The 25888-nt window shown below is 41.1% G+C and overlaps 1 protein-coding gene across 1 annotated transcript in view; it reads right to left on the bottom strand.

Moving 5' to 3' along the window:
* The window catches only part of CAP2 (cyclase associated actin cytoskeleton regulatory protein 2), a 137519-nt gene that overhangs the window by 16652 nt on the left and 94979 nt on the right, over nt 1-25888 (bottom strand). Inside the window, exons 5-7 of the mRNA XM_038584233.1 lie at nt 18619-18762; nt 18195-18280; nt 15725-15830 (exon numbers count right to left, since the gene is read on the bottom strand). Of these exons, the coding sequence (XP_038440161.1) occupies nt 15725-15830; nt 18195-18280; nt 18619-18762 (336 nt within the window). The remainder of the gene's footprint in view (nt 1-15724; nt 15831-18194; nt 18281-18618; nt 18763-25888) is intronic.

Raw genomic sequence — 25888 nt, 5'->3', positions numbered from 1 at the left:
CTCACACAGACTGGAAGGTAAAGGTGAGGACAGAAACAGACCTGCAGGGACAAAGGTTGACCTCAGTAAGCAGCAGTGACCCCACCACACACAAATGTGTTTCAAAAATACTACTTTGATGGAGTGCCTGGGCGACTCAGTTGGTTAAGCATCCGACTCTTGATTTCAGCTCAGGTTGTGACCTCAAGGTGGTGAGCTGGAGCCCTGAGTCAGGCTCAGTGCTCAGCGGGAAGTCTGCTTGAAATTCTCTCTCTCCTTCTGTCCCTCTCTCCACTCGTGACATGTGCTTGCTCTCTCTCACTGTCTCTCTCTCAAATAAGTAAAATCTTTTAAAAAGAAAAAGTAGTACTTTTATATGTTGATGAAACAAGTCTCAAATATACTTAGAGCCTCAGACTGGAAACAACTGAAAAACACGTTTTACTCAAGTCATTGTTAACAATGGCTTGCAACTTTAAAAAAAAGTAAAGCAGCATATTTATGACTTTAAATGGCCACATTCAAGGTGAAAAAATTCACCTATGTTGCAGCAAGAGCACAGCAGAAAATCTAGAAATGCTGCATTTGGGAGCTATTAAGATTAATTTTGAGCAGATGTTTGATTATATGCTTTTGTGGGGGATGGACTTTTAAAAACATCTGCATATCTCTTCCTTCTCATTAATTTCAACTGTCCTGGGAACAGCTGTCTCCTCTGATTTTAAATATATGAACTATAAAATAATGAAATCATTTTATGTGGCATGTGAAATGCTTATAATATTGCAGTTATATATGCTATATATATATATAATTATATAACTATGTTACATGTAATATAGCTATGTCCTAATAGGCACATAATTTTTTCATTAAATGTTACTTGAATTAATTACTAATCATTTTATTACTTTAGAATTTAGATTTTATTCTGAAGAAGGAACTACTTCCGGTTCATAAACGAAACCTCATTGTTTTGCTGGTGCAATTGTGGATGTCATTAAGAACATGCTTCTTCCCCAAAGACAACCACCATTGCCGTGGTTATCCAGTTAGGGTATATATAGTCTAGCTTTGGATCTAAAGAATTTACAAGAAAGACTCCGATTATCCAGTTTGTTGAACTTGTAGAAAGTGAGTCAATGGGGGTACTTTTAGATAAAGATTTTGTATTTTTGTGACAAATTAAGCAAAGTGAAACACAGCTCCTTAAATAAAAATATCTATCATCTCTCTCTCTGTCTCTATTTCCATCTAAGATTTTTCTGCTCAGTAATTGATTTGTTTAGGGGCGCCTGGGTGGCTCAGTCAGTTAAGTGTCTGCCTTCAGCTCAGGCCATGATCCCAGAGTCTTGGGATTGAGCCCTACACTGGGCTCCTTGCTCAGCGGGAGCCTGCTTCTCTCTCTCTCCGTACCCCTCCACCCTGCTCATGATCGCTCTCTCAAATAAATAAATAAAATCTTAAAAAATAAACAAATAAATGAAAATAATAAATTTGTTTGTAAATGTTCAACTTTTACATGTTAAATTCTAAAATTTTTCAAAGCCAACATTAAGGGTAGCAGATGATTTGGTCTCAACAGAACCTAACTCTTAAACAGATAGATTGAAAAGGAATTAGGATTGAGTACGCTCATTTGTCAGTCCATTCAGCAAACATTTACTGAGTACCTCCTTGCAAGGAACTGGGTATTCGGTAAAGAAGTCAGCATGCATCCTGTTTGTTAAAAAGCTTGTAATCTAGGAGGAGTATCACGTGCACAGATATGTAATCCCATATGCAGTTTGATCATGTGCCATGTGTAACACGTGGGCAGGCACAAAGGAGGGCATGACCAGCTCTCCTCAGGAGGAGTGGGGTTAGTGGAACCAGAGAAGGGCGGTTGGGGTCTATGCCTGGGCTGTAAAACTGAATGCTTGGTAGAGGACAGAGGTCCCATAAAGGGAGCTACTGAGGGAGAAATGTACACACAGATAACATTAAGGTGGATAACACCCACCTTTTTTTATATAAATTTTTATTTATTTATGATAGTCACACACACAGAGAGAGAGAGAGAGAGAGAGGCAGAGACAAAGGCAGAGGGAGAAGCAGGCTCCATGCACCGGGAGCCCGACGTGGGACTGGATCCCGGGTCTCCAGGATCGCGCCCTGGGCCAAAGGCAGGCGCCAAACCGCTGCACCACCCAGGGATCCCAACACCCACCTTTAAGAATAGGTCAGCCAACCTACATCTTAGCCTGTGTTTTTACCAATTTTTAAAAAAGCAGAGACCTGGAAAATAAAAATAGCATGCACACAGCTTCTTGGAACTGGTGGATTGTGTCCCATACAGCACAGCTTTTGTTACAATATTTCCCCTATGACACTAGCTTAGAGATAGTTATCATTTGAGCCACCTGTTTGGCCAAGTATTTGTGAAGATCACAGATGAAGCTACAAAATGAAACATCGGACATACAGTAGTACTACTTAATGGGTCCCCCATCAGCCATCCTCCCTTATGGCCACCACCCTAGCTCCCCTTCACACACACACACACACACACACACACACACATACACACACACACAGATGGCTGCCTTCTGATTCTTAGTCTCATTCTCCCTCTAGTTTGCCCACCTCAGAGCCAAGCTGACCCATCCATCCCCGGCTTACAGTTAATGACCTCCTGGTCCAATGGCAACTTGCATGTGCCTAATTACACACTTCAGAAGAAGCTTAAAAATCGCAAAGCCATTTTAATCACAAATACACTTAAATTAACATGCTATAGCTGCAGGAATTCACAATGTTTTACAACTGAAATTTTGGTCAAATGCTGTTTGTTCATTTGCCCAATATGGCACATAAAATTCGAAGGTGATGGGGACCTGGGTGGCTCAGTTGGCTAAGTGTCTCCCTTCTGCTCAGGTCATGATCTTGAGGTCTTGGGATTGAGCCCTGCATCTGGCTCCCTGCTCAGTGGGGAGTCTGCTTCTTCCTCTGCCCCACTCTCCCACATAGGTGATGATTTCTGTTTTACACATGCCAGGTAGAAAGGCTTGGTGAAAGCAGACTAAGCCTTCAGAGCAGCAGAGTCCAGAAGAATCTATTGAGCACAATCTAATTTGCCCAAGTAATCCAGCTCTTTTGCATAAATTGTCTTGATAAATAGCTTCGTGCACATGTGTGCTCTCTCATATAAATATATGAGAGCTCATATAAATAAAATCTTTAAAAATAAAATAAAAATAAAATACGAGGATGATAAGCCACTCATATACCACAATAGGAGGAAGGGATTAAATGAAAAAACTATCAGTTTCAGAACTAAAGACTTTCTATGCACATGTCAGACCATTCTCGTTGCAAAAAAATACTTCACAAATTCATGATTGAGGGTTTGTTTATATTTTAGAATCAAAACTAATTTCTTTCTATTTTTTGCAAGATGTACTTTGATCAAGAACTTAGTGAAATTGATACATTTCCAAATTTGTCAATTTCTATAAGTACTTGTGAATTTTACTTTCATATTTATATCACGCTTTTATTGGCAGACAACTATAATCAAGAAAAAGGATTGCACATAAACTAACAGATGATCATCCTGTACAACATAAGTAGAAGCCAAAGGGAATTATGACTTTCGCCTCTATTTTCTTATTTTTATCACTTCCTATAATTTTGAGACTTCTTCTGCCAATGAAAACAAAGTTTCTGGTGGGCATTCCAAGAAAACAGTTAAAAATACTACAATGAAGTGCCGTATAATATTTTAAGCATATGTTTATTAATACTTTTTAAAAAGTCAATTTAGGGACTATTTCCTATTTCATCTATGGTAACCAAACACTACTTGAATTTTAGGTCTGAAATACTAAGATGGTCCTATAATCATGAAGGAAATGTACAGCTCATTTTGACTTTTCTTCAGAAGCAAGATTCCAAACACCCTCATCTTGAGAAATACAAGAGCAAGAGTCATGAAAATACATCTCATGGTTTTGTCAATGACTTCTGATGGTTTCAATCCTGTCCATCCTTCCAATATCACATGATCTCTCTTCATTCATTTGATGACCTGGAGAGATGTGAGCTGTGGTAGTAGATAACAAAGAGACAGAGCAACAAAGTCCTTTCAGAGAAGGAGTAACAGCTTTAAGTTGGAACACAGCCTGGAAATAACATGCACAGTCTATTACTAGTTTGTGGAAACCAGTAACTTATGGTTTTTATGCTTGTTGTTCTCCCAACTTACATATCCGGATGTGTCCCTTCAAAAAAACATAGGTAGTGATTTCTGTTTTAAATGTGCCAGGTAGAAATGCTTGGTGAAAGCAGATTAAGCCTTCAGAGCAGCAGAATCTAGAAGAATCTATTGAGCACAATCTAATTTGCCCAAGTAATCCAGCTCTTTTGCATACATTGTCTTGATAAGTAGCCTTAATTATTAGTTTGCCCTTGCTTTGCTACAGCTATCTGGAACAAATCTGGGATTTCCAGATTGTCTTTTCTCCTTGTTTGCCAGCACTGGCAGCTTGAAAATGTAATTTCTCATAAAAAAAAAAAAAAAAGAAAAGATAAAATTTTCCATGGGAAGATTTTCCAGAGTTAAAGATAGCAGAGCATACCCATCAAAGAGACAAACTATAGAGAGCCAATAGTTATAGGAAGACCACGAGTGACATGTGGCTTGAATTATCTGGACAACTACTTCATCTGGCCAGCAAATCCTAAGTCTGAACTATCACTGAATTAAAGATTTTGCTTTTCTTTCAGATGTTAGGGTCTTAAAGAAACGATTGTATTTCTTAAATTATCCATACTTGGGGGTTGGGGGAGGGAAATAAGAGCTGCTACAAAGATGATTTACATTTGGCTCTATGTTATATATATATTATTTACTTAAGAAAGAGTAAAAAAAAAATTAGAAGCATCAGCATCTCCTGGCTTTATAGTGGAAACACACGAAGAGAAACTTGTCTCAATGGTAGGCTCTAAAATTCACAGGAAAGTTTAATTGGTGTTCAGGTCTGGGAAAGGGTCTGTAGGGAGCTCAGCTCACATCAGGGGAGCAACCCAGACCAACAGACTGGTCCGGGCAGGGCTCTATGCTGCATCCCATGCAGGGCTTGTTTTACCTGCAGAATCCAACCTGTGCCTTCCTCCTATCCCTTCTTAAGAAACTCTTCTGGTTTCATCTAATATTAGCGTGCATTTACTTAGTTTATACCAGCTGGGAATTAGTGGCGAGCAGGTGGCAAGGGACAGGTGCAGGGGAGGTGTTTGTGACCCGATATTCCCCCGCCTCTAATAAAATGCATTGTCCATTTCTGTCACCACCCTCTCGGATAGAAGAAGTAAAGAGATATTATTTATGTGGCTCTTAAACAATGAACACAATTTGTAGCTAATAGAATAACAGGCTGGGAATTTCATCCTGAAGAACTGTGACTATAAATTAATGTGTTCAGCTTAGCAAATGCAATTGGGGATTGGGCATCGTGTTTAAGGACCTGTACCAGTCCCTGATGCAGATTCGAGGCAGAATGGGGAAAGGTCTCTGCTTTCATGAGCTTCCAGCCCCAGAAGAGAGAGAAGACACTCCCGTGTTCCCAGACAACAGGCACTCAGCTGTAGGCCTTCATGTCTTTGTTCAGGCTGTGCCTTCGTCTGGAAGGCTCTTCCCCAATTTACAATCTGAAAAACCCTTGTCTATCCTTCAAGGCTCAACTCACATGTCTTTCCATTTTGTAGGTTTTCTCTCCCAAGAGCAGATTTCCTGTTTCTCTATTACAAGGATCTGTTAGGAACCTCCTCATTGGAATAGTTCATGTTATACTGCAGTTGTCTTTCTGTGCGTTCAGATTTGGTCATGAGCCCGAGCACAGAAGCACTCCTCATTTTTCACGTTATTATTCCTAGTCATGCAGCCCAGTGCCTGAAACAAGGTAGGTGCTTCATAAATATTTACTGAAGTGAGTAAGTAATTGCTTTATAAGGTAGAAAGTGCTAAGCATCATAAATGCAGAACAAATTTTAAGGAGCACTGTGGAGGGGACGCCTGGGTGGCTCAGTGGTTGAGCCTTCAGCTCAGATCGTGATCCCGAGGTCCTGGGATCGAGTCTGGCATCAGGCTCCCTGCATGGAGCCTGCTTCTCCCTCTGCCTGTGTCTCTGCCTCTCTCTCTCTCTCTCCTCTGTGACTATCATGAATAAATAAATAAAAAATCTTTAAAAAAAAAAAAAAGAAACAAACTGAGGGTCATTGTAGGGGAGGAGGTGGAGGGATGGGGTAACTGGGTGATGGGCATTAAGGAGAGCACATGATGTGATGAGCACTGGGTGTTATATAAGACTGATGAATCACTGAAGTCTACCTCTGAAAGCAATCATATATTATATGTTAATTAAATGATTTTAAATTAAAAAATAAAACAAAAAAATTTTAAATAGAGATTTTTTATTTATTCATTTGAGAGAGACAGTGAGCATGAGCAAGGAGGGGCAGAGGGAGAGGTAATCAGGAAGTCTGGGATCATGACCTGAATTGAAGGCAGATACTTATCCAACTGAGCCACCTCGGCCCTCCTAAAATAATGTTGATTGTTAAGGTTGGCACTTTTTTAAAAGCTACTTATCTTTTGATTTAGGAAGAGAAAAATTTAAAAACTCTAAAAAAGTTATATATTTTTATCAGCCACCAATAAAACTCAAAGATACTTAGGAAATGATAACATAGTTTTAAATATAAAAGGCTTACTTAGAGCATCATAGTGCAGCTAACTCTAAACTATTGTGTATGAAATTGTATTTATTTATGTATTTATTTATGTATTTATTTATTTATTTATTTAATTTTTTAATTTAAGCAAAGTCCACACCCCGCGTGGAGACCAATACGGGGCTTGAACTCACCACCCTGAGATCAAGACCTGAGCTAAGGGGATCCCTGGGTGATGCAGCGGTTTGGCGCCTGCCTTTGGCCCAGGGCGCGATCCTGGAGACCCAGGATCGAATCCCACGTCGGGCTCCTGGTGCATGGAGCCTGCTTCTCCCTCTGCCTGTGACTCTGCATCTCTCTCTCTCTGTGTGTGTGACTATCATAAAAAATAAAAAAAAAAAGAATTATATATAAAAAAAAAAGACCTGAGCTAAGATCAAGAGTCGGACACTCACCTGACTGAACCACCAGGTGCCCCTGTAGATATTTATTTTTGACCTATACTTACTCTACCGAAGATATAACTCAAGTACAAATAAAACCATCAAATTATCCACAAGCTTCAAAAGGCAGAAATTGAAGCTAAAAGCAACAACTTATTAAATCAGACAACTGATCTATAAATGATCAAGGGATCATTACACAAAGTCAATCATACTCCTTCATTCTACAAAATCACATCTATCTCCAATCTTTCAGAAGCTACTTTCTAGAGGTCTCGCATTTACTGCAGCATTCTTTATAATAGCCAAGATATGGAAACAACCTAAATGTCCGCTGGCAGATGAGTGGATAAAGAAGGTGTGATGTACACACACACACACACACACGGAAGAATATTACTGAGCCATACCAAAAATGAGAGCTTGCCTTGGGTGGCCCTAGATTATATTATACTACATGAAATAAGTCAGAGAAAGACAAATACCACATGATTTCACTCACACGTGGAATCCAAAAAAAAAAAAAAACAAAAAACAAACAAACCACAACCAAATGAACAAACTAAACAGCAGGAACAGACTCATAAATACAGAGAACAAAAAAAAAATAAAATAAAATAAAATAATAAATACAGAGAACAGATTGATGGGTACAGGGGCAAGATGACCAGAACAAGTGAAGGAGACTCGGAGGTACAGGCTTCCAGTTACAAAACAAGTCATGGGAATGAAAAGCACAGCATTGGGAATATGGTCAAGAATGTAGTCACTGTGTGTGGTGGCCGATGGTCACTAGACGTGGCAGTGATCACTTTGTAAAGTACATAAATGCTGAATCATCACTGTGTTGTAAACCAACATAGTACTGTATGTCAACGACACTTCAACAAATAATAAAATCAAGGCCACCAATAAGGTGATGGTGGCAGCCTTTTCCCAGTCCTTACTCTTCCACATTGTCACAGCGATGGCGGCATCCTTCTTTGAGTTTGGAGACCCTGGACTCTCGGGTTTTCTCCTCCTCCTTTCTTCCTTGTCTCCTTGACCTATTGACTCCATTTTCCAGACAACGCTGCCCCCTAGGGTTTCCTCTTCCATCATGCCCCCCCTCTTTTTTTTTTTGGTCTCTGGATTCATTTAATTGTGATCCCTAGGCCTCCCAGTTGGTGACTTCACCTGCCTGCAACACCTCTCCATGCAGAACGTCTCACCTGCATCCCAAACACAGCATGGTGAAGGCCTCCTGCCAAGGTTGTCTTGTTCCTCTACTGCGTCCTCTTGTGGATTTCCCTGTTTGTACTGTGATTCTCTCAGATCTCCAGATTGGAAATTAGGTGTTTAGGTTTGATATAATTCTCTCTCTCTCTCTCCCCTCCACCCTTTGCCTTCAACTTGGTGTCCACTCCATCTCTTTCTTTGCATTTCCACCCTCACCTTCCAGATCACATAGTAATTGCCCCAGCCCCAGACATCCACTAAAGCTTCCCAACATGGATCAGGGCTTCTAATCTCCTCTCTTTCCTGTCTACCTTGCACACCTCCTAAATTACCATCCACAGTATGCTTGCTTTTTGCTCAAAAACCTATGGTGAAGGAAAGAAACCCTGCACATCACATATGGATCATCTTTATAGGGTAAGACATACAGACAGATTGCACCACCTGGCCCCATCTCTTGCCATGTTCAGCTCTGCAAAAGTAACAGATTTTCTCTCAAAGTACTTTGTTTATGACCTATGTAGATGCACCGAATTCCCTGCGAAGAATTGCCCCTTCCTTTACTGTCTATGTAGGGCTCTATGAACTCCTACTCATCCTTCAAGACCCAAATCAAATGTCAGCTTCTTTATGGCCCTTTCTGCTCACCCAGGAAGTCTAATTAGCAAGGCTTATTTTCCAACATAGCCTTATATTATTGTTATTTATTTTTGCATCATAATTAAAAACTGCTGCTGTAGCATAAATAGAATGTCTGCTGTGTGCCTTGTACATGGTAGGTAGCCAATAAATGGCTATTAAGTAAATGAATTGTTAAATAAATGAATGAGTAAAAATTAGAGATCTCCCCCGAGTCTCCCTCAAGTTGGACTCCTTTGGTCCAACTTGAATATACTAGAGCAATGTTTTCCAAAATTTAATATGCATATAAATCACCTGGGGAAGGGCACCTGGGTGGCTCAGTGGTTGAGCCTCCTGTGCCTTTGGCTCAGGTCATGATCCCAGGACCTTGGATTATGTCCCATATCAGGCTCCCCATAGGGAGCCTGCTTCTCCTTCTGCCTATCTCTCTGCCTTTCTCATGAATAAATAAATAAAATCTTTAAAAAAAGACCCACCTGAGGAAAGCTTGTTAAAAATGCAGGTTCTGATTCAGCAGGTCTGGAGTGGAGCCTGGATTCTGCATTTCGAACAAGTTCCAGACTGTTGCTGGCCCAAGCACCACACTGCCCTGCAGAATTGTGTGTCCCTCCCATGTTCTGTAAGCATCCTGCTTTGTGTTCACTTCTAGCAGCATACTGGTGTGTCACGCTGTATTTGTTTCTACCTTCCTCAGCCAGACTGGGAGTCTCAGGACACAGGAACAGTGTCGACTGTGTCTTGCATCCATTTCTGCATTCTCGGCACCTTGCCCAGAACCTGGTGCATGGTGGGTGCTTCAGCTATGTTTGTTTAATCACTAGTTTCTTTCAGGCTGTTCAAAGCCAATTCCAAGCTTACTTTACGATCTGTGCATTTGGAACGACTCTGTTGGTCAATGGTACTCCTAATTCCCTCTGCGCAGCCTGGATCTTTTCCATAGGAGCACAAGAGTAATGGGCTGCCCAAAGCCCCAAAAGGGAGCTAAAAACCCAGGGACAATTAAGTGGACAGAACACAGCTGCGGTCAGGTATATTAGAGAGAGCCACTCTCCATCGCCTGTGGCCCCATGGCAGAGATCAAGGAGCTTTGTGATCCAGACCAGTGACACACCATCTAAGGCTCTGCTGACTCACTTTGATCACTAAACCGTTAAGGCACAGGTTTGCTACAAGTTCTAAATGAAAATTTGGAGATAAAACATGGAGAACAGTTTTCTACTGTAAGAATCAAGAGGGAGCCAGAGAGGCCAGAAGACAGGAAAACCTACAAGACATACATATTTCATGATGTGCTACAGGACCTACATTATTTATATGTCAGAATACCCTCTGGCTGACTTTTAATTTGCTCACAGCAAACTGTTACACTTGTGCTTTGTTAAGGGGCATTTGGCCTTTACGCCGAGAAACAGGCTGAAGAGAAAGATCTACCCCCAGGAAAGGGAGTGATGGTGAAATGTTTTGCTTTGAGAAAAATACCCCCCCCCCCCCCACCTCATCTATAACTGTCACACTTCCCATCTACTTGTGTTTTTTCTGGAAGTTTGGATGACTGACAACTGGTGGAGAGCATGGCGGTGCTGAATGCACATCCCTAACAAGAGTCACGTCCCATCACACAAGACCTCACGCACAATTGTTTAGGTGTACTTTTATTCCTCTCTACAGCTCATTATACCCCAGCGGTTCCCAAAGCCAAACTAATTCAGGAAGACATATGAACAGGTTTAATACCAGAAAGTTAAGAAAGCAACCACATTTTATCCTATTTTCATGGAATCCCATCCATGACCTTCTCTTTGGCCAGATCCACACAGAACAGAATAATAGTCCTGAATGTCCATCTGGCCAATTCATAAGGAAAAAAAAATTCAGTTATTTCGGTAATTTCCGGTGTAAAGCCGAGGCCTTGGCCATTCAGCTCTTGTTATCCGATCTGCAGGAACTGCCAACGAATATTACAAATCTGACCAACTGCAAGGGATGACAAATAACAGTGTCTCTACTGGGCTCCTGCCAAACGGCCGATTTGCTCGACAAAGTGCATCTAAAATGCAGCTCGGAGGAAACTGTGTAAATTAATATAGGTATGTAAAGGGGTCACCAATAATGACACTGCAAACTGCAAATTGCTTATGGTGCAGAGTTCTTCTAGACCATGGCCATGGTGAAGAGAAGCTTGCAGGAACTAGAAGATTCCATTTCCCACAGTAAATGTAACAAGTTCTCCATAGATGGACCTGCAGCTGCTACTTCCCACCGATGCCTGCACACCTGTGCCCACACACCTGTGCACAGACCCTTGCTCTAGGCTGGGGCCCCAAGAATCACTGGCCTCCAAGCCTTATATTTTGCTCTGACAACTGAAGGAAGCAACAGCTGCCCGGCACAGCTGTGGTCTGAGAGCGAATGTCAGGAGGTGGGAGCTGGCAAATCCAGTTCCAACTGCTGACTCATGAGGGAGCAATCACTTCTTAGAGGGGTGCACACATGGGAGCCCAGAGCCTTGAGCAGTAGGCTGCTGGTCCCCCAGACCCCCAACAGGGCTCAAATCTCAAAATCTGATTTGAAAATGGAGAAAAAAGAAGAGTTACTTAAAATACTGGAGATGTTAAGTCACCGTGAGCCTTTCAACTGTGTCCATGAAAATGGAATGTGTTTCCTAACCCTTCTGAATGTTGTAGTATCAGGGAACGCCAACACCACATCTTTCTACAGTCTCTTTGCTTCTTATCATCTTATAAATACATACTGTTTGCATGGTTGTGATCAGTGGGCAAATACGTGGGGTTATTTCTATTTATTTTTTCCTCCCAAAGGTCATTTGAGCAGATCATCCTAACGGCCCTGGCAAGAATGCTGTGATTCTGGCTATAGACGTTTATCGTTCATTTTGCTTCTATGTTAACAGATCGTAGTAAGTGAAGGGAAATCAGCTTGAGTTATGCTATGGAGTATATTTTGGAATCTTTTAAAGAGTTTTTAGTCATTTAGATTTAAAATGAAAAACTATGATTTTTATAACATACCTTGTAAAATATATATACAGATACATATAAATATTTTACCCAAAATCTTAGAAGAAGAAGATCAAAATATTAGGAAATACATTTCTATACATATGTCTTAAAGCTTGTTAAAAGGTTTTGCACATAGGATGCTATCTGAACCAACACTTTCTGACCATAATCCTTCCTCACTTCTAATATCTGGCCAAAACTTTACCCTTAAAGAAGCAAAGCAGGTATTTTGCTTTATAATAATTACCATTTTTTTTTAAGAGAAAGAAAGAGAGAGCACACATGCACACACACAGGAGCAGACAGTGGGGAGGGGCAGAGGGAGAGGGAGAGGGAGAGGGAGCATCTTAAGCAGGCTTCCCATCCAGCTCAGAGCCTGACATGGGGCTGGATCTCATGGCCCTGAGATCATGACCTGAGCCGAAATCAAGATTAGATGCTTAACTGACTAAGGCATCCAGGCACCTCTACAATTACCATTTTAAATCAAATTCTCCCATAGCATAATATGTGCTCAGTACATAATAGCTGCCATTATTATTATGGCAATCCAAGCTGCCCGATGCCTGCTACAAGGATTATATTTTATATAAAATATATACACATTTGTATAAACATGACATTTATGTTTTATAACATGTTTTTTTTTTTATAACATGTTTTTTAAAATGTACCATGTGTTGGGTCATGAAATCAATTTAGTGGGTCTCAGCCAGAATTTTATTAAAAAGTTTATTAAAAATTTTATTAAAAAATGAAATCAGAAAAAAATATCTGAATGCATTTCATGTGGTAGGAGACAGAAATGTTCTGTGAAACTTGTTTTAATATTATGGAGAAGGTGTGTGTGTGGTGTGTGTGTGTGTGTGCATGTGTGAAATGTACTTCTTACCATTAGTTGCCTTTGACAGTTTGAAAGCCATTGTTATAAGGCTGGTATTTCTAATGAACATAATGAAAACTTAAGTATTCACTCTAGAATAAAGGAAAAAAACCTATTTTTATTTTTCTATAATTAATATTTGATTCGGGCAGCCCCGGTGGCGCAGCGGTTTAGCCCGCCTGCAGCCTGGGGTGTGATCCTGGAGACCCGGGATCGAGTCCCACGTCGGGCTCCCTGCATGGAGCCTGCTTCTCCCTCCGCCTATGTCTCTGCCTCTCTCTTCGCTCTCTCTGAATGAATGAATAAATAAATCTTTAAAAAATATATATTTGATTCTTTTTTTTGAAGATTTTATTTATTCATGAGAGACAGACAGACAGACACACGCACACACACAGAGGCAGAGACATAGGCAGAGGGAGAAGCAGGCTCCAGGCAGGGAGCCTGATGTGGGACTTGATCCCATGACTCCAGGATCACACCCTGGGCTGAAGGCAGGCGCCAAACTGCCTGATTCTTTTTCTTAGGGGAGAAAGGCAGAGGGAAAGGAAGAGAGAGAATCTTAAGCAGGCTCCCTGTCCAACACGGAGCCAAAATGGGGCTTGATCTTGCAACCGTGAGATCATGACCTGAACCAAAATCAAGAGGCAAATGCACAACTGACTGAGCCACCCAGGCGCCCCTAATGTTTTATTCTTATCTTATATATTCAGAACACCATTATTCAGCTTTGTATATTGTGGTAAAAGGTACTGAAGCCATTTAAACACCCACTTTTCCTTGGGCATCATTAGAAAATTAATGGGCTAGCTTTTGTGATTATTTCCCACAAACAGGTTCTCTTTCCTTTTCCACCTATCTACCATGAATTTATAATAAGACATCAAGGACTCTTGCTGTTTAGTTGACTACTCTCTAGTGATGACCTACCTCCGTGGCAAACATGTGACCATTCCCCTTTGTGACAAACTGATCTATAAAAAGACAGTAACTCATTAGAAGTGTACAGAAAATAATTCTAATCCATCCATCCAAACACCCACCTACATCCTTACACATCTTTCCTTATTAAAACATTTCAAGTGTTTATAAACTATATTCAAAAATCATAATATTGTAGGCAGAAGAAAAATAATTAACTTAGTTGTACTTTGCAACTGTGCATTTCTGCTTACCGAGAAAACAGGCAAAGTAGAAAATAAGAGGCAGTATCAGTCTTTAGGGGTCAATGTTAATGTTTCCAGAAGTGTTGGGGAGCAGTCCTACACTCTCTTGAAAAGTCACAAACTCAGTGTTGGTACTAAGCCGACCTCACCGACATCAACATTCTGGATGAGGGTTAGGCGCTTGAGTACAGGCACCAGGGGAATGACGATTCTACCCCTGAACGGAATTCACAAATATACCACTTCATTTTCTCAATATTCAATCTGGTTAAACCATCCACTTTGACCATTTAAATGACCATTTAGCATTCATTTCTAACCGAAGGAAGTTTCCATAGGAAGTCTTCTATAACAAGTGCAGAGACTTAACCTACCTCACAATTTGGTTAAAACCATTGATTGAGTACTTGCTCCATGCCAGGTACTGTGTTAGGCGCTGGAGACAGAGACGAGGTTCTAGTTCAGTGGAAGAGCCTCCAAAACACACACGTACAAATGCCAATTATATGAGTGGAGGGCTAAGCCTGAGCTATACTCAAGACATGAAGGAAGCATATAGGACAAACATTCATTCCAGGGAAGGGCATACAGCATAATGCATGTTTGGGACATGCAGAAAGTGCTACGGCATCTGAGATCTACACACTTTGAAACAACAATTTGATTTAGTTTGACCTAAGCATTGCATGTGTTCAGGATCCCACAAGTAGTCTGGCAGTGCTGGGAAGCAGTGAGAGGTAGGATGAGAGGATGGACTAGGCTGGAAGAAGAGGGCAGGGTAAAGGTCATGGTCAACATCTCAAAGGCTGGGATTTTATCCTATGATTAAGATACCACTCAAAGCAGTAGGATTGCCCAACTATTCAAAAGTATTTGAAAAATCTTGAACACCAAAAGAGAAATTTAAAGCATTGAAACAGGGGCAGCCCGGGTGGCTCAGGGGTTTAGTGCCGCTTGCAGCCCAGGGTGTGATCCTGGAGATCCGGGATTGAGTCCCACATCAGGCTCCCTGCATGGAGCCTGCTTCTCCCTCTGCCTGTGTCTCTGCCTCTCTTTCTCTGTGTGTCTCTCATGAATAAATAAATAAAATCTTAAAAAAATAAAATAAAACATTGAAACATTTTATTAATAATTCTATCTCCTTGTAACTATTTTCAAACTTTCCTGTTACCTTTAATTTTTATCACACAGTATTATATGTATTATATATCATCTTAGTGCTCAAAACCTTTTGCACTCTACACATTGGCTGGGAAATCATTCTCACGTAGGCATATATATGTTAGATTTCAAATAGTATTTATTTATTTAAGTAATCTCTACATCTATCATGGAGCTTGAATTCATGACTCCAAGATCAAGAGTCAGATGCTCTACCGACTGAGCCAGCCAGGTGTCCCTCAGATATGTTACTTTTAATAGCCAAAGGATGTTTTGTTGGCTTCTTACCATGGACGACGCAACCATTTTCTTTCTGCATGTCCTATAGGCAATCTCCAGATTGTTTCATGACAAATGACACCTGCATAAACAGTTTCTACATATCTATTTTATCTTAAGCTTTCCTTGAGGTAAATTTTAAAGTCTGAAGTTCCTAGGCTACTGGGAATGAATATTTTTATGGCCTTTCTTTACCAGGGTGGCAGAGGGCTTGGTACTTACTGTTTTGCTCCAAGTAAGGCCTGTGGTGTGGTGTTCCTTGATGTATGCTTGCAGCTCACTCCAAATGTTCAAATATGACTTCACCCAATCCACATGGCGTAAATCGCTTTGTTATAAAAGAGGGTGGAAGAGAGTAGAATTAGGATCTAAAGTAAAATTTAAAAAAGATTGGTGGGAACATGATAATCCAGTAACTAAGGCTTTGGATGACTCTGGACTAATTGTCTTTCCAGTTCAGTCACCATGAACCAGTTCTGAAAAGGACTCTGATAGGCTAGTGGTCCAGGTGTCTCCTAAGAGGAGCCAAGTGCCCTCTCTGAGCTCCAGCGTGGGGCAGAGAGGACCATGGGGAGCAGACCCAGCAAATCGGGCCATGCATCCTTATGTGATCTCTAACAAGGTGATGAATGTGGAGGGAGACCATTTCTTTCTGCACGGTTTCTGATGCAAAATGAAAAACAATGTGTTTTCAGAAAGGAGACCGGTACTGGAAAAAAAAAAAAAAAAAAAGGCCTTTGGCTGGTTTCATAATACTTTGATTGAATTTTTTGGCCAAGAAAGTCATGAAATTGGAGAATTTTAGAGTGGTAAGGCGGGTGCTGTTTAAGAAGGTTTCCTACAAACAGGAAACACCCAGTCCTTAATGCAACATGGAGTTGTAGCACTGGGCACAACTGCTGAACCAAACACCTGTTTCCTGAACACAGCATGACTGAACTCTATGAGGGCAGTGTAGCACTGTGGCTGTTTTTTTCTTTGTTTTGTTTTGTTTTGTTTTAATATAATGGCTTTATTGACACATAATTCACATCCCACACAGTGGGATCCATTTGAAATGTATAATCCAGTAATTTAGGTCAACAGAGTCATGCAACCATCACCACAATCAATTCTATAACATTATATCACCCCCCTAAAAAAAAGAAATCTCATATCCATTAGCAGTAACTCCACATTTTCCCCAAACTTCCCCAGCCCCGGACAATTGTTAATCTACTTTCTATCTCTATGGATTTGCCTATTCTGGAATTTCATATAAATGGAATCATACAATATATGGAGGGTTTTTTGTACTTGACTTTTTTCACTTAGGATGTTTTCAAGGTTCATTCACGTTGCTCTTGTATCGATACTTCATTTTCTTAATGGCAGAATAACATACCATTTTATGGCTATACATTTTACCTATCTATTGCAGTTGATGAACATTTGGATTGTTTCCACTTTTGGGCTATTGTAAATAATGCTGCTATGAACACTTGTGTACAAGTTTTTGTGTGAACATATTTCATTTCTTTTGGAAATATACCTAGAAGTAGAATTGCCAAGTCTGTCTGGTTTTTTGCAGTAAAAATGATCAGTCCATGTTTCTTAAACTGAGTGGCAGACATATGAATGAATGTTTTTGCACTGTAATTATATCTTCCATATATTTTATAAATACTTTCATATCTATTCAATGTTTATTAAAACTAAAAATAACCTGAGAAATATGAGAAAAATATAGGAGAAATAGTTAGGCAAATTTTGAATATGTAATATTTGCCAGTGACCTGGTCCTCAAGGTTCCTTCCAACAGAACAGTCTGGGCCAGCGAGTGAGATGCAAGAGTCCCTGTATTTGTTGGCTGATGAGCACTTCCACTTCTGCCGACCCAGGGCTCGGAGGAGGACCCACTCTTGAGCCCAGTGCCCAAGGGATGGAACTTTGTTGCTTTTATTTTTGCCTCATTCCTTCCCTGAGTGACTGGACATCAGCCACATGAAAATTAGCCGCTGTTTACAGGGCCAGCTATGACACTATCACAGGTGAAGAAATCCCACGACATCCCTCGGTCTCATTTTCAATTCCAACACCAGTTTAAGTGTCTCTAGGATCTATTATTTGTGGTGTTAGAATGTGATGTCTTTTTAAGCTGGTTCTCCAGCAAAAGCTCTTGGTTTGGACTCATCCGCACTGAGTTGATTTTTATCAACTTTTTATAGATGTCTCTCTATCCATCCCAATTGTATTTCATCTTAACACACTCACTGGTTTCCCGCTTGGTGACCTGATTAATTGTCACATATAATTCTGTTCCTCATTTACACTTCACTTCCTGATTTCTCCTTTCTTCTCTCTGCTCACCCACCAACTCTGTTTTGGGCAGTGTAAAGAGCTGTGACCCTATAGGGCGAGTCCATCACGAACCATCACAGAGCTGTGTGGCTGTTTTGGGAACATGTATGGAGCGACACAGATTCAAGTGGAGAGTTTTTCATCACAAGAATAACTGAAGCAGATTTTCTAAAGCACATACATTATCTGGATAACTTAGCTCACTTTTCACTTTGCTTTAGCTGCAAAGATGGGGTATTTCCCTCACACTTACCATACACTAGTAGGAATCAGGAGCAACCCATGTTAAGCTTTGAGACAAATGTCTAACAAGGAAGGAATTGAAAATTTGGTTGGTAAAGAAGGTACGTACCTGTGTTTGTAGTCCTTTAAGACCCTGTTGGTGTAAAAGGTGGCAGCATCATTCATCTCCTTGACATAAGGACCGGGTTTGGGGGACTGACAGGACAGGACCGTCACCCAAGCATAGAAGGTAAAAAAAGAGGATAAGAAAGAAAATGCCTTAAGGATGAAGAAAAGCCATGGAAATATTAAATGAAGGTTGGAGGCAAACATTTTGCTCGGTAAAGGTGGGTGAGACGTTTCCATAGCTCAGAACACAAAGCACGAACTGGGAACAGAGTATGAAAGACCTGAGGCGTTCACCCAGAGAGGAATTCCCTGTAGTGTAACAGACAGGGGAAGGAGCTCTGAAGGGGAAGGAGCTCCAGGTTCCCCTAAACACTCCAAAAAAGTGACAAGGAGCTGGGGTGCCATTCCGTGCGGACAGGACTCACCACAGCTATCCACCCGAGGGCAGGGATGCTTTCGCTGACGGCCGACAGATGATTGAACATTTTACTGCCTCGGTTTCTCTCTCGGAAAGTCTGGATTTCCTGAATCTTTTCGGATATTGGTTTCAGGAGCGCAGCCACATCATTCTGCAAGCAAACACAGAGTGTGGTTACTGAGGGCAGAACAGAAGCCCGGGCCTCCCAGGGGGTGCTCAGGGCTCGTCATCTGTCAGGGGCTCTCAGAAAAGAAGGGACCTTTGTTGTTGAGGGGATACTATACTTTCATTGTCCGAAGTATGAACATTGTACATATCTTTTTAAAAATGTTTTATTTGTTCAGGAGAGACACAGAACGAGGCAAAGACATAGGCAGAGGGAGAAGCAGGCTCCCAGGGAGCCTGATGTGGGGACTTGATCCCAGGACCCGGGGATCATGACCTGAGCCAAAGGCAGATGCTCAACCACTGGGCCACCCAGGTGCCCCTGTACGTATTTTTAACATTATTAAACCTGTCCTCCAGAGACACGGAAGAAACCTAGCAGTATGAGACAGCAGAGTCCTGCGGAGACCACTGTGACACTGAGTGGGGTCAGCTATATTTCCAAATGGACCGCAGAGATTGCAGGTTGGAACAGCACAGGTCTAAGATTGGGGTGGGTGAGAAGTTAGTAAAAAGGCTCTCTCTTGTTCCTATAGGAGCTGATGGGAGGGAAGGTCTGCGGTTCCACTACAGTTCCCATAATCCATGTGAAAACATGGAAACCTTCCATGGAGCCGAGCCTCTTTTTTTTTTTTTTTTTTTAAGATTTTATTTATTTATTTATGAGAGACACATGGAGAGAGAGAGAGATAAGCAGAGGCATAGGCAGTGGGAAAGGCAGGCTCCCTGTGGGGATGCCAAGGTGGGGCTCAATCCCAGGACCCTGGGATCAGGCCCTGAGCCAAAGGCAGACTCTCAACCGCTGAGCCACACAGGCCTCCTTCCATTAAGAAACTGTGATGCCTTCTAATATCTACAGTTACCCTAGTCCACTTTGGCTCTCTACATTGAGCACTGTGACCTTGGCCAATGATTCCTGGTTACTCTCACTTCTGATTAATGCAACAACTGACTTATCTAGTTGTATAAAAAATGATTTTTAAAATTATGTGAGCCAAGAAACAAAGTATCATAGTCAGGTGCCTGGAACACCTTGCCATCCATCCCTTTAGCATTCTCTACTTTCTTTGGTTTTAAAGTAGATACAAGATTATCTTTTTTTTTTTTTTTTAATGTGCTCCAAAGAACTAGAAACAGTTTGTACTTTAGCTTGATAAAAGTAGTTGAAGATGTTTTGGCAATATTTTACTAAATCTCTCGTTTGCAGGAAGAAAAATGGAAAAGCCCTTAAAGTATCTTAATTTTTTTAGCTGAGATTTTGGAGCAAGGGTTCTAAACCTTGGCCACACAGAGAAATTACCTGGGAGATTCGAAAAACAGAGGCCTGGGGTCCCACCCCAGGAGGCTGATTTAACTGGTCTGGAGGTGGACTGGGGTGGGTGGGTGGTGTGGCAAATGCTCCCCAGGTGCAGATTTTAATTACTGCTATGTTGGGGGCTTAGCACCCTAAAGGACAGCAGACCCATTAGGGAAGCAATTGCATCTGGCTACAGCAGTTTCCAGACCTCACTTCTCCTTCCTGACCCCTTTATGCCCCTTACCCTACAGGAAATGCATGTAATGAATGGCTTTGTAATTAGAATGGCATCGATTCAAATCTCAGCTGTGCCACATACTACCTATATGACCTTAAGCAAATTACTTATCTGAGCCTTGGTCTCCTCATCTGTAAGTCAGAGATAATAATACCTATAGCCTATAACTACAGGAGATGCAGCATTTTAGGCCTCTGGCACATGGGAGGTACACAATAAATGGATGTGATTATTACTACTATCATGTAGTCAGCTCAGAGTGGAGGTAAAGGGCTCTCCTCTGTTATACGTAATACTCATTTGCTTCAAATAAATGTCTGTGCATTTAAGATAAGAGAGGCTTCAAAGAAACATCCACCTTGGCTAACAGGATTTTAGGATTATATGAGTCCAAACTGGGTCATCTAGGCCAGCTTTTTAATTTTTTTTTTTTTTAGGCCAGCTTTTGACAGACCCATTTGAGCAGGTCACAATCAGCATTTTCTTCCTTTTTTTTTTCTTTTTAAGATTGTATTTATTTATTCATGAGAGACACACACACACACACAGAGGCAGAGATACATGCAGAGGGAGAAGCAGGCTCCATGCAGGGAGCCTGACATGGGATTTGATCCCAGGTCTCCAGGGTCAGGCCCTGGACTGAAGGCAGCGCCAAACCCCTGAGCCACCCGGGCTGCCCCAATCAGTGTTTTCAAAAGTAACTGAGAGAAAAAAAAAAGTAACTGAGAGAGAAGAGAAAGTATCAGAGAGTATTCACATGTATTTCATGTAGGTGTGTGCTTTGTGAACACTTGTTCAGTTACAAAGCCCACGTATGCATGTGTGTGTACTGGTGTGTTTGTGTGTCTGTGCATCCATGTGCATGTGTGCATGTGTGTACTGGTGTGTGTGTGTGCATGTGTGCATGTGCATACTGGTGTGTGTGTGTGTGCATGAGTGCATGTGTGCATGTGTGTACTGATACACAGTACAATGTATTTCTCATTATGAATCTCAGTCTAGAAGTCTGAGAAGCATGGCTTGAATCCAATTCTCCCATCTCACGCAGCTAGGAGACAAGATCAGCTAGCAAGCATTAGCTGAGCTGGAGCTAGAATCCAGGTCTTCTAGGAAGCCCAGAGACAATTCTCTGCATTGGGTGTTCAGGAAAATATGGTTAGCTGCCCTCCTCCCCCGCCCCTAACCACAGGTTTCCTCTTTGCCGGCTAGACTAGGGAAAGGTACTGTGAAGAGATTAAGGGCTCAGATCTGGAATGAGTCTACCTGGGTTCAAGTCCTTGTACTAAACCCCAGGCCTTCCCACACATTACCAAACATGCCTATGATTCCATGATCTCATCTGCAAAATACTGTTGAGAACGGTCCCTACCTCAGAGGGCTGGTAGGAATAAATGAGAGGACAGGTCTGCACTTGGTACAGTCAGGTACAGCAGGGTGCTCGGCAAAAGGGAGGTGATCTCAATCTGCCAGTGAAGCCTCTGATTGATCAGATTCACTGATCAGCTCCTTCTTATCACTTATGCAAACACAGGGAGAGAGATTTCCTAGTTGGGATATGCCAATGAATGGAGGTGTGTTTTTGTCTGGGAGAAACAAAAAGAACTATAGGTGAAGACAGCAAAGTGTTCTCAAAAAAGTTCTTAGTGCACCTTTTAATTCTATATTAGAGGAAGAGAAAAACAAAAATGGTGCTGCAGAAGCTGGTCAAGTTGGGAAGCCTGGGTGGCTCAGGGGTTGAGTACCTGCCTTTGGCTCAGGGCATGATCCCAGGGTCCTGGGATCTGAGTCCCGCATGGGGCTCCCTGCAGGGAGCCTGCTTCTCCCTCTGCCTCTGCCTCTCTCACTGTTCTCTCATGAATAAATAAATAAAATCTTAAAAAAAAAAAAAGCAAGTCAGGTCTTGTGGAAAATTCAAGAATACTTTTCCACCCTCTTGCTTTCCCTTCGTACCATTCCAAAGGAAACATCTTATAGATTTGCCAGGCAGACCGTGACTTAGGGTTGTTGTGGGCTGAACTGTGTCCTTCACAAATTTAGGTGTTGAAATCCTAAACCCTGGTACCTCAGAAAGTGTTTGTATTTGGAGATGAGGTAATTAAGTTAAAATGAGGCCCCTAGGGTGGACCCTATCACAATAGGACACAGACAGGTATAAGGGAAGATCATGTGAAGACACAGGGAGAAGCCAGCCCTCTGTAGTAAGCTGAGGAGAGAAGCTTCAGAAGAAACCAACCCTGCTGGCATCTGATTTTAGACTTCCAGCCTCCAGAACTGGGAGAAAGTAAATTTCTGTTTAAGCCATCCAATCTGTGGTACTTTGTTCTGGCAGTGCTAGCAAACCAGTATAAGGGTGTAAGGGCTTTAGAGGAGAAACAAACACCTCTGAACCCACAACAACAAACCTCTAAATAAAACAAACAACTCTTCCTATGCCCCTGCCCAACACTCCCTGCTGAAACATGACTCTTCATGTTTGTTTGTTGATGGCTGCCAAAAGTCACGTTTTAATGCTCTCCTTGGAATTTTACTTTTATTTATTAAAAATTTTTCAATCAAGTAGACGCTATGTCAAACGTGGGGCTTGAACTCACAACCTCAGGATCAAGAGTCACATGCCCTACCAAATGAACCACCTGGAGCCCCTGGGATTTCACTTTTAGAAGGAAACCATTTTCCTCTTCAAGGGATTCTTTTTAGTCCAAATTCAACAACTGATGGAAGGTGTCGTATAGGTATTTCCAGAAGACAGCTGATTTTTATTTATGGCAAAACTACTAAGAAGCATCTGAATTTCTCCAACAATTTGCTAAACTGTTATATTCTTGCTGCAGTGGCATTTTTGAGAAAGGCCAGAATATATGAATTGTTGGTGATATCTGGCCTATTGCCCCAAGGGGAAAAATAACCAGAAACACTGTATTGTATTTATAATGTTAGCTAGATTTATTAAGGCCATCTTTATTTCTCTCTAACTTCCCAAGAACAAACTCTAAGGTCTGAGGAGACAGAGTATTCTGGAAGATATTTTATATTGGTTATCTGATGAGAGCATCATAAAGTCTGAGAAATTTTTCTTTTGCCTTAGTTTGGCAATTGCACGAAGAAATTGTCCTCATTAAAAAGAAGAAAAAGCCATGCTCGGAGATCTAAGCACAAGAGCTATTTGCATAACCTTAATAAATAGTATAGCTTTTATTCTGTGCCAGTAGATTTCTCCTGTACTTCAGACGAGGCTTACATTCTCCAGCTCATCCTGAACTTTCACAGCTGGAATCAAACACAGAACCTTCGGGTTGCGGTGTGATTTCTGCCAAGGCCCGTGGGGTTGGGATATCAGCCCAAAGGCAAATGTGGGAGAGCCGGCTAGTTAGAGGTATTTCCACCTGTGTAAGCATTAGACCTGAATCAGGCATACCTGATAAATACAGGTTGAAAGGCAAATGCCAAACAACACTTACAAAAGGGCTTTCCACTCCTAGAAGGACATGAACTGATGAGATGTCCTGTTTTTTTTTTAATGGATGTACTGGTGATGACTCCTCAGACACATCTAGCAATCAGGGGGGGATAGGCTGACTTCGGATTGGCCGGCTTTACAAAGGTCTCATGCAGATTACTTTTTAATTATTTATTTTAAATATTTTGTTTCTTTATTCATGAGAGACACACAGAGAGAGGCAGAGACATAGGCTGAGGGAGAAGCAGGCTTCCTGCGGGAAGCCCCAGGCGGGACTCAATCCCAGAACCCTGGGATCACTCCCTGAGCAGAAGGTAGCCGGCCGAGCCACCCAGGCACCCCCAAGTTACTTTTCAAAGACTCATCAGTCAAGTTTCTTTTATTCTGAGAGACCTTTCCCTGAAAGAAAACCACTTTGCAAGGCTGTAATGAAGAGTAACTGAAAAGTCTTGCTTGCCCTTCCCCTAATTTCTGTGGGCTTCCACGGGAGGAGAGAATAGCCTAAGTGGAGGAGAGGCAGGAGCAAACTGCAAATTTCAGCATATACTTCCCAGGGCTGCCTTGGCTTGCTGGGACCGTGCTTCGAAGAGTATTTCAGGACTCCCTGTCTTTATGACCCTCATTTCTGCTTTAAAGTTGAAGAATTGAGACCCACTATCAGCTTCATCTCAATTTAGCTCCAGAAATAATTGTTTTGCAGAGAGTAAAATTAAAGAGCTTTATCAGCAAGCTCTGTAGAAACTTTACCCAAAAAGGAAAACCAAATTTCCACTCATGCTATTTTGTCAGAGATGGAACAAACACTGGGACTTTGACCTCAGAGATGTGTCACCAAGTGAAAGGCAATAAGCCTATTTCTGGAGTCCAGGGTTTTTATGTGGTTCTACATCAGGTAGAGGATGGATCCACCTATAATTTTTTTTTAAATAGTTTTTTTTTGATTATAAAATTAATGTATGATGTTTGTGAAACACTGGGGGAAAATCAGATGGGAAAACCCAAGGGAACAAGAAGCATACTTAATTCCACCGCATGAAAAAAACACACTGCTAAATGTTTATTTTTTTGATAGATATGCTTATTAGAGATCCCTTCAAAAATAACAATAATTGCTTTAAAAACAATGGCTATTTAGAACATAAAGAAGAGTCCTCAGAACTGAATTTGAGCAGTTCAATTAAAACAAGCGCACAAATAAAATCCCATCAATATATTCTTGGCAAGTACTGTGAGAACCCTACAATTTTAGAAGGAATGTTTTAAATGTAAATACAACAAAAGCATTACTATTACAACTCAGACAAACCTAAAGAAAAAAGATCTGATTTTAAATATTTGAATCCCACTTACTTTTAAAATTCAAGAAAACTCACATCAGACAGTAATTCTTAGCCAACCATACTACCAAGTGTCAACCATTATGACTTTGCCTAATGTGTTTTTGTGCAAAGTTTTATCAGTTGATTCCACTTTGGTGCATGAGAGTACATGTATAAATTATGGCACAGAAGATATATATATATATATATATATATATATATATACATATGGAAAGATATATATCAGACAGTTAACATAAAATTTTTATGTAGTTTTAATTAATTAATTATTTATTTATTAATTTAATTTATTTTAAATATTTATTTATTTATTTATTTATTTATTTATTTATTCATGAGAGACACAGAGAGAGAGGCAGAGACATAGGCAGAGGGAGAAGTAGGCTCCTCACAGGAGCCCGATGTGGGACTCGATCCCCGACCCAGGATTATGCCCTGAGCCAAAGGCAGATGCTCAATTGCTGAGCCACTCAGGCGTCCTTGTAATTTTATTGGCTTATTTATATATTTTATACTCTCTAATCTCTACATACATTTCTTTTGTGACTAAGGGAAAAGTGTTAAAACATCTTACCAGTTTTGTACCTTTGGTAGTAGAAAAAATTTTAAGAGGTACTACTGAATTTACATATATCAAAAAAAAAAATAGAAAGCCTCTTCCTTACTATCAGGAAAGCAGCTTCAGGAAAACATATTCACAAATTATCAGAATGGGGGCGCCTGGGTGGCTCAGTCAGTAAGTGTCTGCCTTTGGCTCAGGTCATGATCCCAGGTCCTGGG

This window comes from Canis lupus, chromosome 35 (genome assembly GCF_011100685.1).
Source record: "Canis lupus familiaris isolate Mischka breed German Shepherd chromosome 35, alternate assembly UU_Cfam_GSD_1.0, whole genome shotgun sequence".
Classification (NCBI taxonomy): Eukaryota; Metazoa; Chordata; class Mammalia; order Carnivora; family Canidae; genus Canis; species Canis lupus.
The sequence above is the reverse complement of the archived record's forward strand: the minus strand, read 5'-3'. Positions and strand labels throughout refer to the sequence as shown.